We start from the raw sequence: 17,246 nt of genomic DNA on the forward strand, positions 1-17,246 counted from the left end.
TTTCTGAGACAAGCATAGTTGAGTCATTATTGTTCAACTTTGTTGGAAACGACAATACTTATAGTTGTTCCGTCTCTTCAATTCTTAAGGAATTGACTTTAGTTAGTGAAACTAGCAGATCATGTATCCAAAGGCAATTCAGCACTGTACCTTTGGGTACGAACATGCTTCTTGCACTGAAATACACATTTACTATCACACCCTGTGTAATTTTGGAACACAACGACCTACCTTTGGGTAGAATCAATGTTTCATAAATTCACACACAAACATAATAATGAATCTTAATACGGTCCAAAGAATCCTTAATCAATATGACTCAGATCACTTTGGTGATTGCATGAATCGGTTAATCAAGATCTTTTACCGAAAACCTATTTGTATTATGGAGCACGCCCATGCATACATTTTAATGCATGTATATTCATGACATAATACAAGTTCATGCTTCAACTAATATACATAAACTAACTGTCATGAATTTAGTCACAATTCATGCTTAAAACCATCATGCACAACTTAACCAACACAAAACACATTAATTAACATGCATAAGTCATGCATTATTTAGAATAAATACTTTATAAAGCATACTCATATGGGTAAAACCCGGGGTCCTCAAGTAGAAACCGGTTTGAAAACCCCCCGAACAGGTTCTAAACCTTATGAACCGGTGCCAAGTATGAACAAAAGTTCATAAAAACCTTATAACCGTATGCTAAAATCCTTGTATCTTCATATATTTATAAAAATAAGGTAATAGCATCTCAGAACCGGTGAAAAACTGGAAGGAACCGATCAAAAATGACTCTGAACCGGTCTCAAAGAGGGCCGTATTAGTCATAAATATGGTTCAGTTTCAAATAGTGTCTGGACCTTGCAAAAGCATGGGTCTGACCTGGTTCTAAATAGACCCGGGTTTGATCTGGTCAGAACTGAATCCGGGTCTGACCCAGTCCAAACTTTACCTAGGTCTGACCCAGTCCTAAATGAACCCAGTTAGACCCGATCCGAACTGGACCCAATCCAAAATGGACCCAGTTAGACTCGGTTCGAACTGGACCCGAGTCCGGCCGGGATCAGACCCAGACCCAAAACCATTATGGGTCCGGGTCTGATCCAATGAAAAAACAACAGACCCTATCCACCCTGAAAAGGGTTTGGATTGGACCTATTACCAGTTCAGAATACCGGACCCGATCCAGTATCACTATTAAAACAGAAACCCGATGGTTTCTGTTTACAAATTTTAAGAAACCGTTTTGGTTTCTTTGCCTCCGTCGCCCCACGGCATCGTACGAAGACCGATGTCGGTGCCCAGCCAACGACGGTCACCTCCCTCGGTGACGTTCCTCCGGCGATAGCCCTGACAAATCCCCTATAGATCTTGATGGCGACAGTAGCTGGTGCTTAGAGGAGCCCTAATGCCCCCAGCGGCACCCTAGCAACACTGACTCACGACTGCCCCTTCTGACATATCGCCCCACGGCGATCAACTCGTTTCCCTGGTGATGGCTGACTCCACTATAGCCCCACGGCTGAAGGAGCAGAGAAAGGGGGTTTTACAAACCCCGGATGCCACATATTGCCGGATGGACGCCGACAATCTGGCAAAAACACCCCCCACCCGTGACATTCCATGGCGACCCCGGCACAGGCCGACCTCCCTGCAACCCAACGACGCACATAAAACTCCTCTATCCTCTTTTTTTTTATAGAGGGTCACCGAGTCTGTAAACACCATCGACGTATGACAACCAGGAATGGCAGTCACCCTCATAGAATGGTTCTGTTGCCGGTGAAGGCTGTTGCCTCACGACAACAGTCTGCCGGGAATGTTGTCACCCCCATGGTGACAATCTACCAGAACCACTGTCGCCTCACAGTGACAGTTTGCCGGGATTAACAGTGGCCTCATGGTGACTATCGTCGTCAACCTGCAACTTACGTCGCCCAACGACGACAGTTGCAACAAAAACATTGGAAGACTCTACACGCACCCACGCACAGTGGAATGCGTGGTGCAGTGGGCCCATAACCCAATGTTGACTATAATCTGCAAAAACAAACACGAAAAGTGTACCTATGGTTGCCATGACAGCGAGTACAGGTGTTCGGCGTTCTCCTCAGTTGGTCAACGCCCACGATGAGCCCAGGCCTAAGGTCGACGATAAGCAGGACCCTGAACCCACTAAACTTAACGTAGGCTAGGCTGAGCCAGTATGTCAAAAGTTATTCATCATCCAATACAACCAGCCAACCCTTTATATCTTCATATAATAGAGGAGGTACAGTGAATGTGGATATTTCCACATTCACGTAACCTCCTCCCTTATGACATTAACTGCCCTCCACTACCATGCCCACTACCTAACTATGCTTTTAATGCCAAACTGGGTCACCCAATGGGTTGGACTTGGATCCAAATATCCAACAGGATGTACTCGCGGATGGGTAGAGGAACCCTCAAGGGTTTTACCAACTGGGAGCCAACCAATAGGAGGATTTTTCCTTTGGATTATCCAAAAATCACTTGCACCCATGGGAAGAACTAAGAAGTAGGCCGATCTTTTCCACAAATAATTTTCATCTCTTCAGTTAATTCCTACAGCAACCTTGTTTTCATAAAAGTAGCAGTATGGATGAAAACGTGGTCAGATATGTGTTAGTTCATACTCAGAAGTACACCATTATGTCTGATTTTGGACGAGTGGACCTGGTTCCAGATCCAGATCCGGCTTGGTTTTTACAGTGGAGTCTTGTGTCTGGACATGATCCCAGCCCCTGTGTTACTGGGTCCATGAACAATGGCTAAATTTTTGTCATAGGTACAACCAAATCAGACCTAATAGGTGTATATTATAATTGGTTATGTTTTGGGTTTGAATAAAATAGCTGGATGGTTAGCCAGTACTATGGTAACCAAGGGGTTTTCGGTTCGAATCCAAGTAGGGCTATCCCCCAGCATGACTATAAGAAAAGAACGGAAAAAGGAAAAGAAAAAAAAAAGCGTATATATTTGGACATAGACCAGATATGGAGATCCCATACCATATCCAGATCCAATTATCATTTTGCCGTGATAGTGTGTAAATTTTAGTTGGGCATCAACATTTGATCCTAAACTATGTTATGTGTCATGGGTGGCACGAGTTGGACACGCTATGACGGATATTATTTTAATATTTTCAAATAATTTTTTATTACATTTTATCTGCAACACTCTAATGCATTTACATATTAAAATATCAAGATTAAAAAATAAAAAAAAAATCTGTCTCTCATGTCCTATTCTTCCATAAGCCCCAAGATGCACAAACGACCTGCCTCTAGTACTCTACAACCTCTCGCTATCGCCTGATACTTAGGGAAGTCAATAGGTTGGTTTTGACTTAGACCTGACCCATATCATACCCTATAGGGTCAGGGTTTGGTGATAAACAAGAAGGCCCAATTAGAATTTGGATCGAACCCAAAGGGTCCGATTAATGTATAGAGCCAGGCATGGTTTGTGAAATTTCATGAGTCCCGGCCCGACCTGAGTTCCCACTAAGATGCACAATTTTTCATTGTCAAAAAGATACAAAATATTATTTTACCCGGTATGGTTTGGGTTTGCTTCATGGAATCCTTATAGGATTTGGGTAAGATTTTGCTTATGGTGAGTCCGATTAAACCTGTATCTGGATCCGGGTACCGTAATCTCAAATCAGGTTTGGGTTTGGTTTCTTCTAGATCTTAACCAAACCTGACCCATTGACACCCCTACCTCAGACCTCGAATTGGAAATTGCTTTTTGAAATTATGCTTAGCAGTTTTTGACAAAAAAAATGCAGAATCTTTGCAAAATAAAAGTGGTATCACCTACAAAATAGATAGAAAGGATGGGGAGTGTTAGATGGAGCAGGATGCACGGATGTGCGCTGTTCCTTGTGTTTTGCAGAATGGTATTTTTTTCTTTTTGGGGACGGTATTCTAAAAAGAATAAAAATAAAAAAAGATCCTCGATACAATGTCCTAAGTGTCCTAGACAAAAACATGTTTGTCTTTGTTTGTGATAGAGAAGGATAGTGTGTTCTGTTCAAGCTTGGACAGGCAGTCAAACACCCCAATATTGTACACCTTCAATACAATTTTCTTCAATTTCTTTTGTCCAAGCTAGGGATGGCAGTGGACCGGGGGAAAACGGGCCCCACCCCACCTCACCTCACCGCATTTGGACAGGAGATGAAGGTCATGAAACAGGGATGGAGGTGGGATAAAGGTTAAAATCCATCTTCGTGTGGGAACGGAGGCGGGGATGGACTTACGCTTTCCCCCGCCTTGCCCCGTCCCCACCCTGATCTCCACCTTTCCCCGCCCTGCCTCGCCCCGGTTTGGACCGGGGATGGAGGACATGAAACAGGGATGAAAGTTAAAATCCATCCCCCGTGCAGGGATGAAGGTTCGGATTTTGAGACGGGACGGGAGTGGAGACCTTGTACCCGGCTCCGGTCTTGGTCCACTGCCATCCCTAGTCCAAGCATAATAAAATAACTGCTAGTAATGAGGAATCTCCTCCTCATAAAATAACTAAGTACAAATAAATTTCAATGAGCATGAAGTTAATGTGTTGCTATATGGCATGTATAAGAATCCATAAAGGGCACGTTTGCATTGCGTGGAAAGTGAGCAGTTTCTGCAGAAATGCATAGGAGCTGGTGCTATTTCTGCAGGCCTTACAATGCTGCACAAACATCGGAGTTGCTTTCCTTAGGAAAAACAGCTCCCATTTTACATTGCTGGACCCACTTTCTAAGGATTCATTTTCCGTAAGGGGTCTGATTTGTATTCTGCAGGCACCTTCTTCTTCGGGATACGAACACACCCAAAATGATAAATAAATGCCTTTCTGGGCAGATAAAACTTTTTCGCTGAATGCTTAAAAACCTCTAATCTACATGATCAGTCACTCACTTTAGATGGTCTAAAAGAAAATATTCTTACATGTCAAACAATAGATGACCTTTTCCATATAAATGGCGAATTCAATCAAAAGGCTACAGAAAAACAGATTTCAGTTGTACTAAAGTTCTTACATCATGGCAGTTTTTTGGCTTTGGGATTGCTTAATCAATCATTTCACCAGTTTTTTTATTTTCTTTGTGCTATCATATCAAGATTAATGCAGTGAATCTCACCGGAACTTTGAAATTAAGCATAGTCGAATGAGATTAGTAGTGGAACAAGTGACCTCTCGGTAACTTTTATCTGAACTTAATCGCAGGGTATTTCAAAAGTCATGCTTAAATGTTTTGCTTCCTTCAAATGGTAGAATGAGGACGTCAAGTGATTCTGCAAGTTTAGAATTAGTCCAAATTTCTCCCTGGTTTCACATTGATTTTGTGGTGGTATGACCTGCATGTGATTAGTATGCAACATATAGGGATGGCAGTGGACCGGGCTAGAGGCGAGGGGACAAGGTCTTCATCCCCACCTTGTCTCAAAATTCTGCCCTTCATCCCTGCACGAGTTTTGATTTTAACATCTATCCTCGCCTCCATCCCCATTTCATGTCCTCCATCCTGAGTACAAACAGGGTGAGGCGGGGTCTCGTTTCTCTTTGGTCCACTGCCATCCCTAAAAGTATTTTTGTTATTTTACTAACGGGGATCGAGGACAGAGTGGGACGGAGCGAGGCCGGAGAATGCGTAAGTCATCTCCGTCTCCATCTTCGCACAGGTTTTGATTTTAACCTTCATCCCTGCCTCCATCCCCATTTCATGTTCTCCATCCCCGGGGCTCATTTTTTCCGGTCCACTGCCATTCCTTGTAGCATGGGGTTCTTTTGATGTCTCTTTCACCCTCAGCTTCTAGTCCTTCCAGTTCACATACTAACAAAATATAGTCATTAGAAACAAAAAAGTGAAGAAAAAAACATTTTGTCAGTTTTTTTTATATTTTGATATATCATGATATATTGGCAAAACATTATAAAACCATGGTATTTCGTACATTTTAAAATATCGAGGTTTACACTGCTTTGATTTTTCTTTATATGTATAATTTAATAATTCAACCATGGTTTACATGAGTTATTTTGTTTTTTGTTATTTTATTATTTTGTTAAGTTTTTTTTTTTAATAAAACCTGAGAAATAATAAGTATGAAAAATCTGAGAGAATCCTAGCTATATAGTTTGATGTTTTAACCGGAAGGGTTTTGGTTTAGTGGGATGGGGCTTAGGCCGCTAGACTGGTAGTTTAGGTTCAAATCCCATGGGTGTCACCCCGTGTAAGTGTAAGCTTGGTGACTCTATGAGGGCAAGGGGTAAGCTCGTGGAGTTTTGACAGAAGCAAGCAGAGTCAACACAACTAGGTCTCTGATTTTGAGGGTGATTTCTTCGTGTAACTAATCGAAAAGAAATTGTTTGCTGAGATGAGTTTGAAAATACAGCCAATAGTAGAGTATAAACCGGTTGGATATGGGCTGGATCATGATATATTTGAATTTGAATCTGAATCTTTTACCTGTAAAAAATTGCAAAAGGATCAAATTTGATATGTATCCAAAAGTAAATCCAATAGAAAGTATTGATCCGAATTCCAACCCCATTTGCATCCCTAGCAAACTGCTGAGCTTTCACCACAAAGTGCTCGTGAACAACTTGGGTTATTCCTAGACCTGCTCATTAGATGGTGTCGTTGGAGATACGATCAGACACGCTATGACATGATGGTTGATACGCGGATTCGTACTCTCCACTATTCTAGTATTCTTAGTAAGTTATTTACTTGTTAATAACATTTCAATAAAAAAACAGATTTTTAAATAGTAAAATATCACAAACAGTGTTTTATTAATTGAAAGTTAAAAAACCCATTTCCTTGAGCCCTATTTAAAAAAAAAAAAAATCGAATTTGCGAGTTGAACGAAGCCTGCGAGCGTGTCCTTGCATCCCCGTGTCCTTGTGACATAAGACCGCACAGGTCATAAGCTCACCTAACCGACCCGTAATCCGACCCATATACAAAGCCCTCCTCCCTCTCTCTTTTATTATTGAGAAGCGCATCGCATCGCAGCCGTCGATCTCTCCCACTATTTTGGTCGCCCCCTCTGCTACTCTGTGCGAGCTCACGCAGGTCAGTAGACTCGGCGATTCCTTCTCTCGTTTTTTCTCCCCTTTCTAGAATTCTCGATTCGATTCCTCTTCTTCATTGTTGGTTCGATCGATCAAAACGAGATCGCATTGTTTTTTTCTTTAAATTTTGCGGTAGTTTTCCTTTCCTTCGTTTCTTTTTTCCTTCCCTTTTCTTTTTTTTTGTCTGATAATTTTTGACGCAGGATCTGATTTTTGAGTTAATTTTCGGTATTTGTCTTTTGGATATCGATCTGATTGCGCGCAAATGTTTTTTCTTTTCTAGGGTTTTTTTCGTGGTGCCATTTGGGTTTATTTTACTTGGTGTTTGTTAGGGTTTTTGAGGGTGTTTGGTGCTCTTGTTAAATTGGGGTTTGGTTGGATGTTGGCATTGAGATTCCCTTTGTTTGCTTCTTGTTTTCTTTTGTTGCTTGTTGTGTCATTGTCGATTTTGATTGGTGATTCGATCTTCATTTTGTTTGGGTTTCGCATGAATTTTTTTGCAGTGTGGTGTCCTAAAAATGGGGGTTTCTGTGTTTGGATTGGTAAATTGGAAGTATAGTTTGGTTAATGGGAGGAATGTAAGAGTGTAAGACATAAGTTCATGATCGCTTTGTTTGGGAGTTTGTTAGTAAATTAGTATCTGAATCTGTAAAGTGAAAAAATGCAAATCTGATTGAAAATTTGAAACCATCTTGAGAAAAAGTCCAAACGGATGAATCATATCGTTCGTTATCTGTAGGCGTTAGTCGAGCAACCTCCTTTCTTGGAAACGAAGTCCAACCGTTACTGGTTTTCAATCCTAGTTTCCATGTTTGCTTGTTACTATCTCAGGTTTCCCGGATTGAGGAAACACATGTTTGGAGGGAGAGGCCTGAGTTTTGGCCTAATTAGTGTAGTGAAAATTTGTACATATTCCTTTTGACCTTTTGTATTTGTTTTCACCTCAATAAAAAGGAGGGGGCCTTAATCCCCCCAGCGTTCTTATCGAAAAAAAAAAACAGTTACTGTTTTTGAACACAGCAAGTGTAGCCTGCCAAAACTAGGCTGCTTTCCACAGAAGACAAATGCCCTCTAATGGATTGAGTGGAAGACCTTCTCAACGATGTTCCAAATTATGTTTACGTTTAAAAAGTCTGACAAGAAAAACCTAAAAAGAAAGAGGTATCAAATAACTGCAAAATAATATGTACGTGTTTGGTTCAGTTTTAGTTTCATAAAACATGTATGCGTCTATGGATTTTTTTTTTCTCCTTGACAGCAAGCTAGGGTATAGGAACCACATGATTTGGATCGAAATCTCAAGGTGATTTGAAATTGAAATCTGGTGAAACTGGGCTGTACTGGTTTTTTGAAAAGATCTTTAAAAATAATAAATTTTCATGTTTTAATACTTTTATCTAGAAAATGGAGTTTTTCCTTTTATTTTTGTTTGAAAGGTTTTTATTAAGTAGTTAAAATTAAGAGTTTTCCTAATTATAAGTTGGCCTTCTATATGGTAAAACTCTGATTAAAGTTCTTTTCCTATCAAGCTTTGAGTTTTTTTCTCCTGTTTTTCATATGTTCTGTAAGATGATAAAAGCTGTCCAACGAAGCTTGTTTTACCCCTGTTCTCTGACTTTTGATTTTTAACCATTTTGGTATTTTGTTTCTTTTCTTTAGTCCAAGGTCATCAGATGAATAGGATTCACAGTTGAAGTGTTTAAAAAAGATATATGAGTTCATGTATTTAACACATTGAAAAATGATGAACTCTGGTGATGTTAACTTATAGTTGTTGTTTTTATTTAAATTCAATGCATGAATACCATGCATATTATCATTGGAAAGGTAACTAAATTAAGATTGGTGAATAAAGCTTTAGGAACATGTTTCCCAGCGCTTGCTGTCAATTGTAATGTAATTAAATTAAGTCTGGTGAACTGATGCCACTATCTTAGTGTACTGAAACCTCATTGTATTCTCCCTGAGATCAACTTATTTATACAACCTTAACATATTGTTGACATTTGAAATGAACTCTTGTCTGGATAGAATCTTATGACAATTGTTTTGTCACACAACTTTCATCTTGGTAATGCAACATGAACTATTTATGCGAAAGAATGCTCAGCTTAAATTTGTGAAGATGTTAAATTGCAAGGTCATTGCGCCTGATGTGATTTATAATTATTTATTTTCATTGACTTAAATCACTAGAAATTTCCATGGTGCAGGTTAATTTTTTAAAAGTTTTTGCTGTCACCTGCTTGGAGTTGGTCTTCCATTGCAATGTGAGCACTTTTTACTATTACTGTTAGTTATTTTGGTTGTTGAATATTCTGCTTTTTTTATATCAATAACTTTTTGAGTTCTTTGCAAGCATTTGTTGGAATGCTACAGTTCAAACCATGTGCTTTCTCTAAATTGGTAACCATCATTGTTAGATTTTAACAAAACTTTAATTATTTTACTGAAAAATCATGAAATATAAAAACAATCAATTTTATTTTAGTTTTTATTTGCTTCTTGTTCAATTCCTATTCAATTCTCATATTGCTTCCTTTTTTATTTATGCTTTGCTTTCAAATTGATACTTCGCTTCTTGCTTCCTATAAATTTTAAAATTCCTCGCTTCTTGCTTCTGCTTCTTCTTCTTACTCTGACAACCTTGATATAGACCTTAAAACTAATAGGAATTTTTTAAATATTTTGTTCAATCTTATGAATAGATTATACAATGTTTGATATATGAGCCCTTTTGTAATTATTCTATATTTGGATTGCATTTGCCTCTTTGCAGCCATTATTAGAGAGTATGGTCCTTGAATAATTATAAAATTTCATATCATGTCCTAAGTCTGGCCGTGCAACATCTCTAACATCTTTAGTCATGGGCATCATTATCATCATCATAAACATCCGTGTCAACATGTACTCGTAACAAGCTGGATATGGAAAAGGAAAGATTCCCCTCTCTTTCACATCATCTTTCCACCTCTCACTTGTAGTAGGCCTGCCATGATTAACAAGCCAAGTGAAGGAGTTGGCCCTCTTACATTCCTGTTCCATTGGTAAAAACTCCCCAAGGGAATCCCCTCCCAATGGAGAAGTGAAGGAGGTCCTCCCACTCTCCGCACACTGGGATGTCCTGATCATTAGAGCATCCTATTATCCACAAGGCGATTTTTCCGTGTCTTTGCTTTTGAGTTTCAAGATACTCATGCTCATCAATTTGAAATTGCAAGGCATTTTATTACAACTCAAAATAAAATTATGAAGCACACACGCAACAAGAACTATTTTCATCTGTCTTCAAGGGATACGATGCTAGGTACATAATATAGAGAAACAAGCCTTCAACAACCAAAGGTTCGTTCTACTATGTCTTACAACGAAGCATGCTGGTGATCAAAGAGCTTGTCGTTGCTTGGGAGGTGACTGTTGAGGCATGTAAACTCACTCAAGTGTTAACCACCAATACGAAATATAAACCTGGCATAATTTGCGTAACCAACATTAATAACCGACATTAACCAAATACTATTTACAATGAAGCATGATGGAGATCAAAGAGCTTCTTGTCGTTGCTTGGGAGGCAAGCATTGGGGCATGTAAACTCACTCAAGTGTTAACCACCAATACGAAATGTAAACCTGGCATAATTTGTGTTACCAGCATTAACCAAATAATGTTTACCTAGGTTGAATATGTTATATATATATATGTTAACCATACGCTATCTTGAAGCGATTTTTTTCCTTTCTTAGGGTGCTTTTCAAGATCTTTGAATCATGTGTTGAACCTTCTGATCTTGCAAAAACATAACGAAAATGCATGGTGAAAACAATGCTGCCTACATTTTGGGTAGAACTTTCATCTTTGTCATGATAGTGCATATGGTCAGAAAGTGGAACCTAAGTTGGGATGTGGATATTATCAATTCCCCCAATGCAATCCTATTAATACGTAAAAACTTAATAATTATATAATATTATGATTATAGAATGTCAAAGTTTAACAAGTAATTTACATTAAAATAGGCATAAATTCGTGGGACAGATATGGTCTTTGCAGGATTGGCATTGCAATCCAAAAGCTTGACATATTCTTTAATAGATAGCATTTGATACCGTGTTGAAGTACTTATCATTCAATACCATGTTATCCATGTGTGTGTATCTATGTCACACGGACTCTTCTAACAGGGCACCGCACCCACACCTATGTGACATATATATATATATATATATATATATATATATATATATAGAGAGAGAGAGAGAGAGAGCTTCTAACCACTTTTCTAGCTAACCGTCCAGCTAACCAGGTTTTTGAAGGTGTTTTCTTCATGTTTTCCTTAAATCTGACCGTACAGATGTGTTAGACATGGTCAATTTACCAAGGAACAACATTTGGATCATGTTTTTTTATAAAGGCCACGATTTTTAAGCCTTGAATATTTATGAAAATCTTAGACCGTCATTTTTTAAACCTTATAAAAACCTACCTGTGCATCGGTAGGTTTTGCATGTGTACACATCTACATTCAATAGCTTATATACATGTGTGAATATATGTGAATGAGAGTTTACCTTATGCAATTTACAATTTATTGGTATAATCCATTGTTTGTATGACACTTTTTTTTTGATATGTCTGTTAATTGAGGAAGCAGATACACATTTTGTTGATGCACTAAATGAGTTTTATCCATGACAAACAAGTTTATGTTATGATGAAATAGGTTTTATAATGAAGGATTACTACCCAAGTTATGGATTTACAATATAAACGTTAAGCTATGTCACATGGGTGCGGGGGTGCGGCAAATAAAAAGAATATATATATATATATATATATAATTTTTAAGTTTTATCAGTTGACAACGTTAACACTAATGAAATAAAAAACAATTATCACAATATCTGATTTAACTGAGCCATTCGCAATTTCACAGTCTGAATTAGTTCATACTTACACATGCATGGCTTAATCTTTGAGACAAGCATATGACTAATGGCAGGATCAAACAGATAGCATCCTTCGTAAACGTCGCAACACTGGCCTGAAGGCCACGCAACTGTGAAGCGTCATCCGTCGATTCCGACATTGAAAATATCAGTGTAGGAAGGAGAGTTGTTTCGACTCCCCTCCACCTGAGCCAACACATACCGAACATCCGAAAGCCCACATAGCGGCAAGGGAACCAACAACGACAGAACACTGCAGCCACGATGACGTCGGACCCCTCCCCGACATTCTAAGAGGGAGAGAGGGAAGATGGAGATGGAGAGGAGAGGAGGCGAGCAGAGGGAGTTAGAGAGAAGAGGAGGAGAGCAGAAGGAGTGAGGGCATACCTGAAGAGGTCCGACGGAGCGGTCGGCGGTGGCGTCGGGGTCGGCGGAGAGCACAGGGAGTCGGAGAGGAGACGAAGGGAGGATTAAGGAAAAAAAATTGCCCTAATCCTCCCCTCTGCAGCCCATATCATCAGGCAGATTTAAAAAAAAAGAAATCTAAAAACTGGACCAAAATAACCCTGGGTGCGTTGACTGCACCCAGGGTCGGGTTGACCGCACCGGGTGTCGCACCCGCACGCACACCCACGTCGCGTCGACGCGGGTGCAGCACCTGGTTGGCCGAATCCCTGTGACATAGACGTTAAGGAATCACACCAAGGGTCATAGAAAAATGCACACAGACATGAAAAGGATTATTCGAAGAAATGTTACTTTAGATGATAATAGAATCATTATAATTGACGATCACATGTGGAAAACAATTATTCAGGTGCACATTTAAATATAATGCAGACTTTTGTATAGCACCTTTGAACATCATGCATGAAATAATAAACTAGTAATGCATGTATATCTTCCTTTTTTGGCAATTTTGGGATTATCTATAATCTGGTAAGTATAGGAACCAGTTTTCAACATTATAGAGATTTTGAACGATACAAATATTTTTTGATCCCGGCGATAATAATATGGATGGTAGAGATCTAGTGATCACTATCGGTGATATTGAGATGGAGAAAATGACGATGTGATACGACATATCTTGTAACATTTGTAACTGAACAGTTTATGGATCCTATTTCATTTGATATGCTTTTGATTAGTAAAATGAACTTGTTTGATTTAAATTTTAAATGGATCTGAATTGTTTTGATTTGTAAACAGATTTTATTGTTAATACACGGAAAAATCATTTTCTGAAGAGAAAACAGATCAGGTTTGGGACATGCAAACAACTGGGGTTATTAAAGGATCTGGGTTATGTCCGATATCAGAACAAATAAATCACCAAATAAACAAAAATTGTGTATGTATAATAATAAGATGAAAATTGATTTGCACTGTAAATGGATCCGATTTGATTATTTGATTCTCACAAAACCAAATGGATAAGTTTGAGCCAGACCAATGATGGAAAATTTGATCCAAATCTATCAAACAACACAGATCTATATCTGAGTTTCATGTACCCTATCCGAATTTCAAGTATTGGATCTATAGTATTAGGTAACCCAGACCACAATACCCATGATTAAGATACTGATGGGCTTGAGAATTTGAACCTCTTTCTGCTTTTGTAAGCATGCAATTGTGTATCACAAGTGAGACATAAGAATCACAAATCAATTTTTGCCAATATGAGAAAGTGATGCACTTGGCATGTTGATCATGTGATGAACATTTTCAGGGGCATAACTTTCTCAACTTTGAAGATATGACTAAAGCAAACATGCACCTAGAGTGTCTACAAACTGGCTTTGCTTCATAGCTTAAAAATCTGGCTTGGGGCTTTTCTTGTTAGATCTGAGTCTTCCTTGGGCTTGAGCAAAAGGAAGGAGGTCATCTTTGCCTGCATGCCACCTGAACTTGGGATAGTCCATCCTTTGTGTAGACTTAAAAAATGCAAATTTATTCTAGGATGAGGTTTCCAAGTATAGCAAGATCCATACATGGATTTGGTAATCATCATAGATAAATAAGTCAAGAATCGTGGTCTCTATTCTACCGCTTTTGTAACTTTGTCTCTTACAAAGGGTGCTTTGACCCAGGATTGATCCATGTTTTGAAAATAATCACCCTCATTTGGGAAAATATCTTCTTCGACTTATTGCGACTTTTTTACTCCTGAAAAAATGGAGTCATCCTACTTTTTGGCTTGGCGACATGCATGTTAGGTGTTTGGAAACGTCTTTTCAAATGAAATTAATCAGGACAAGTGGCATCAGCTTTGTGGATGCCTGACTTTTTATCATAAATAAATAGGATAATATTTCATTGCACTTTCATTGTTTATGTATGAAAACACTAGTATGACACTGTATTGCAATGGAATATCAATCTTGGTCTTTCATTTTGCTGATAACAATGCTCTCCATGTATTTTTATCTTCATGGGAAATTTAGACTTGGACTCCTTTTTCCCTCATGTTATTTCTCTAGTATATAATGTATTTCTTTTCCTTTGCTATAGTAACAGTTATCTTTGTTGTGAAAGCAAGAAAAGTTACCTGCATAAATGAAGTTTGACTTATTTAAAAACACCATGCTCTCTCCTACATTTATTTTCATGCTATGCTTTTCTATACTTTCTTGCATATTAATTTTGTTCAGTTAATTCCATGGATGTTGGAACATGGAGATCACATTCAAATTGTTTTTCTTCTATTTTGTGGCTTTGAGTTAGTCAGGTGTATTTGCTGCCTAGTGATTTGAGTATATGGTTCCTGTTTGTTTTCACATGAATATAGGGCTGATGAGGAGCTTGTTGATCCAAAGAAATATCTTGAAGAAGCTTGCAAGCCAAAGTGCGTGAAATCTTTACTTGATTATCAGGTAATTTGTTTTCACAAATTAAATTTTCAATATTTAATTTACATCACAGGGGCACTCCATTTTGGTGGTGTTTCCCTGGTGACACGAGTGGACACGTTGACATGAACACCGGCATGTACAGACAATATTTTGATATTATTTTAATATTTTTAATGTTTTATTTAAATAAAAAATGCATTTTTAACATTAAAATATAAAAAAATATTTTATATTGATTAAGAAAAAAAAATTTTTTGTGTCCTCGTGTCCTATTTTCCAAAAGATTTTCGAACTTGTGAGTCAAACCCTCGTCATGCGTCCTCGTGTCCACGTGTCTTTTGTGACATAGTATTTAAAGAGGATCTGGTGAATCTCAAGTGCTTTTGGGTGCTCTGCCGCAGTTTCATTATGCATCTATTCTAATAATTTAGTTGCTTTGAAGGTTGAATTTGATTAGTGAAAGGGTTATTCTGGAAATCAAGTAAAAACTTTTGCTGGTGAATCATATAGGAAATAACCTTTTTTTTTCAATGCCAAGTATTTGAATATGAAAGACAAGTACAAGATGCCTCATGGCACCTGGGAAGTCTTGAGTCTAATTTTAGCAGGAAGTCGTGTTACCAATGACAACATAGGAGACAATCTAGCTAGCCATTCAATGGCTTATCCAGCCATGGCATGGAAGCGCAGGCCCATAGATTATGTGGAGTGTGGGCACAGTCTATTGCATTCTTCTTTCTTGGCTGTACCTGTTATTGCACACTAACCAGATATAACACCAGGTTGAGTTTATCACCATCTCCATCCGTTAATCCATTTTTTCCTGTGTGCTTCTCTTGTGTGTTTCCTAGTCCCTTCTGAGGTATGCTTTCTACCAAGGCTTTTTATGTGAAGCTTTAGAAGGGGAATACACACACACTTCCCATTTCTGATGTAGTGAGCAATCAGAGTGAGTGCTTATGTAAAAAGTTCTATATCAAATCTATAAGTTTCATCAGCTCCACAAGTTCATCGTTTAGTGGTTTGTCTGAATCTTGGAAATTTGAATATTCCTTATAAGCTACTCTATCTTCAAACACAGATAGTGAAGCAAGCAAAGCTAGGGTTAGATTGTTTTTCTTGGATGTGCAGGGGTTAAACTAACACTTGTCTCTGTGGCCTTAACAAGAATTGCATTTTCATTTGAGACTATATGGTGATTTTTTTGTCAGATTTCCAAGGCACATTCTTCAAGGCTACTTCTTTAGCTTATCCAGTTTTACTGGATCACGGATTCAAATCACTTTGGTTCTTGGATTTGAATCTCTTTCTATAACCTAATTTGGTTTTCAAGGAAAAATCTGTTTTATTTTGTTTGAATGCAAAAACATTTTTCTTCGTGTAATCATTCTTTTTTGCCAGTTTTTTATATGGTTTCAACTAATTTGGGGGCATCTTTTAGATGGCCAGACTATGTCAGTGACTAATACAGTTTTTTCTCTTATTCTTGCCTCGTTCTTCATTGATGTAATGGATGTCTAATATGGTGGTTCTTTCTTTTCCTCTCATTGTTTCTGCCCCCTTTATGGTGAAAGGAGCTTGTTGCTGTCTCCTCTTTGAATGGCTTTATATTATTAGAAAATAATGGGAGAGAAATATGCCTTTGATTTCAGGGATGCGTGAAGAGGATCCAAGGAGATGAAACAGGGCACAAGCATTGTACGGGGCAATACTTTGACTACTGGAGATGTGTCGACAAATGCGTAAGTCCATTTACACCGTGAAATTCATATTTTTCTTCAATGTTCAATTGTTCATGCATTTCTAACGTCTAAATACTCTGCAGGTTGCTCCAAAGCTTTTTAAGATGCTAAAATGATGCTTGTGGTTTCAGGGTCAGTATTGCTTCATTTTCTGAATTTCTTGATTCACGAACATATTATGCTGTTACAGTTATACTGGCTCATCATTTGCATAAATCCTTCGTGACTGTATAGTCCTGCATACTAGTTACAATCTGATGAAGCCAATGCATTTTTGCTACATTGAGACATTTTCACACTTTCGTATTCATGGCTCTCTTGGTGAACAAACAAATAAAAGAGAGTGTCTTCGCTCCATTTGGGCATTAAAAGTTTCTCAAACCTGTGTTTCTTTGGTCATTATATTTTTGTCTTGCCATCTATCATTTTGTATCCAAGCAGTTAAGGTTGTGCTGTGCTAATCTATTGGGACGTGACTGGTGCGAGTGGTATGTTTTGAGTGTTGGGGAGCCACACCCCTAATTATAACTTGTTTTTTTTTTTGTTGCAAATTGGTCCCTGCCTTATAGCCGATTTG

The 17,246-nt window shown here is 38.4% G+C and overlaps 1 protein-coding gene across 2 annotated transcripts; it reads left to right on the forward strand.

Annotated features, from left to right (window-relative positions):
• Window positions 1-7,046: 7,046 nt before the first annotated feature.
• Window positions 7,047-17,039, forward strand: LOC149837961 (cytochrome b-c1 complex subunit 6-1, mitochondrial-like). Of its 2 annotated transcripts, none has more exons than XM_090007545.1 (5): window positions 7,047-7,121; window positions 9,334-9,390; window positions 14,864-14,948; window positions 16,580-16,669; window positions 16,753-17,039. In XM_090007545.1, coding segments are annotated over exons 2-5 (210 nt in total). In that variant the 5' UTR covers window positions 7,047-7,121; window positions 9,334-9,388; the 3' UTR covers window positions 16,786-17,039. The 2 variants fall into 2 exon arrangements, with proteins under 2 accessions (XP_089863671.1, XP_089863672.1); XM_090007546.1 differs by lacking the exon at window positions 7,047-7,121 and adding an exon at window positions 7,210-7,252.
• The last annotated feature ends 207 nt before the right edge of the window (window positions 17,040-17,246 follow it).

Source organism: Nuphar pumila, chromosome 5, assembly GCF_984573655.1.
Source record: "Nuphar pumila chromosome 5, dmNupPumi1.hap1.1, whole genome shotgun sequence".
NCBI lineage: Eukaryota > Viridiplantae > Streptophyta > Magnoliopsida > Nymphaeales > Nymphaeaceae > Nuphar > Nuphar pumila.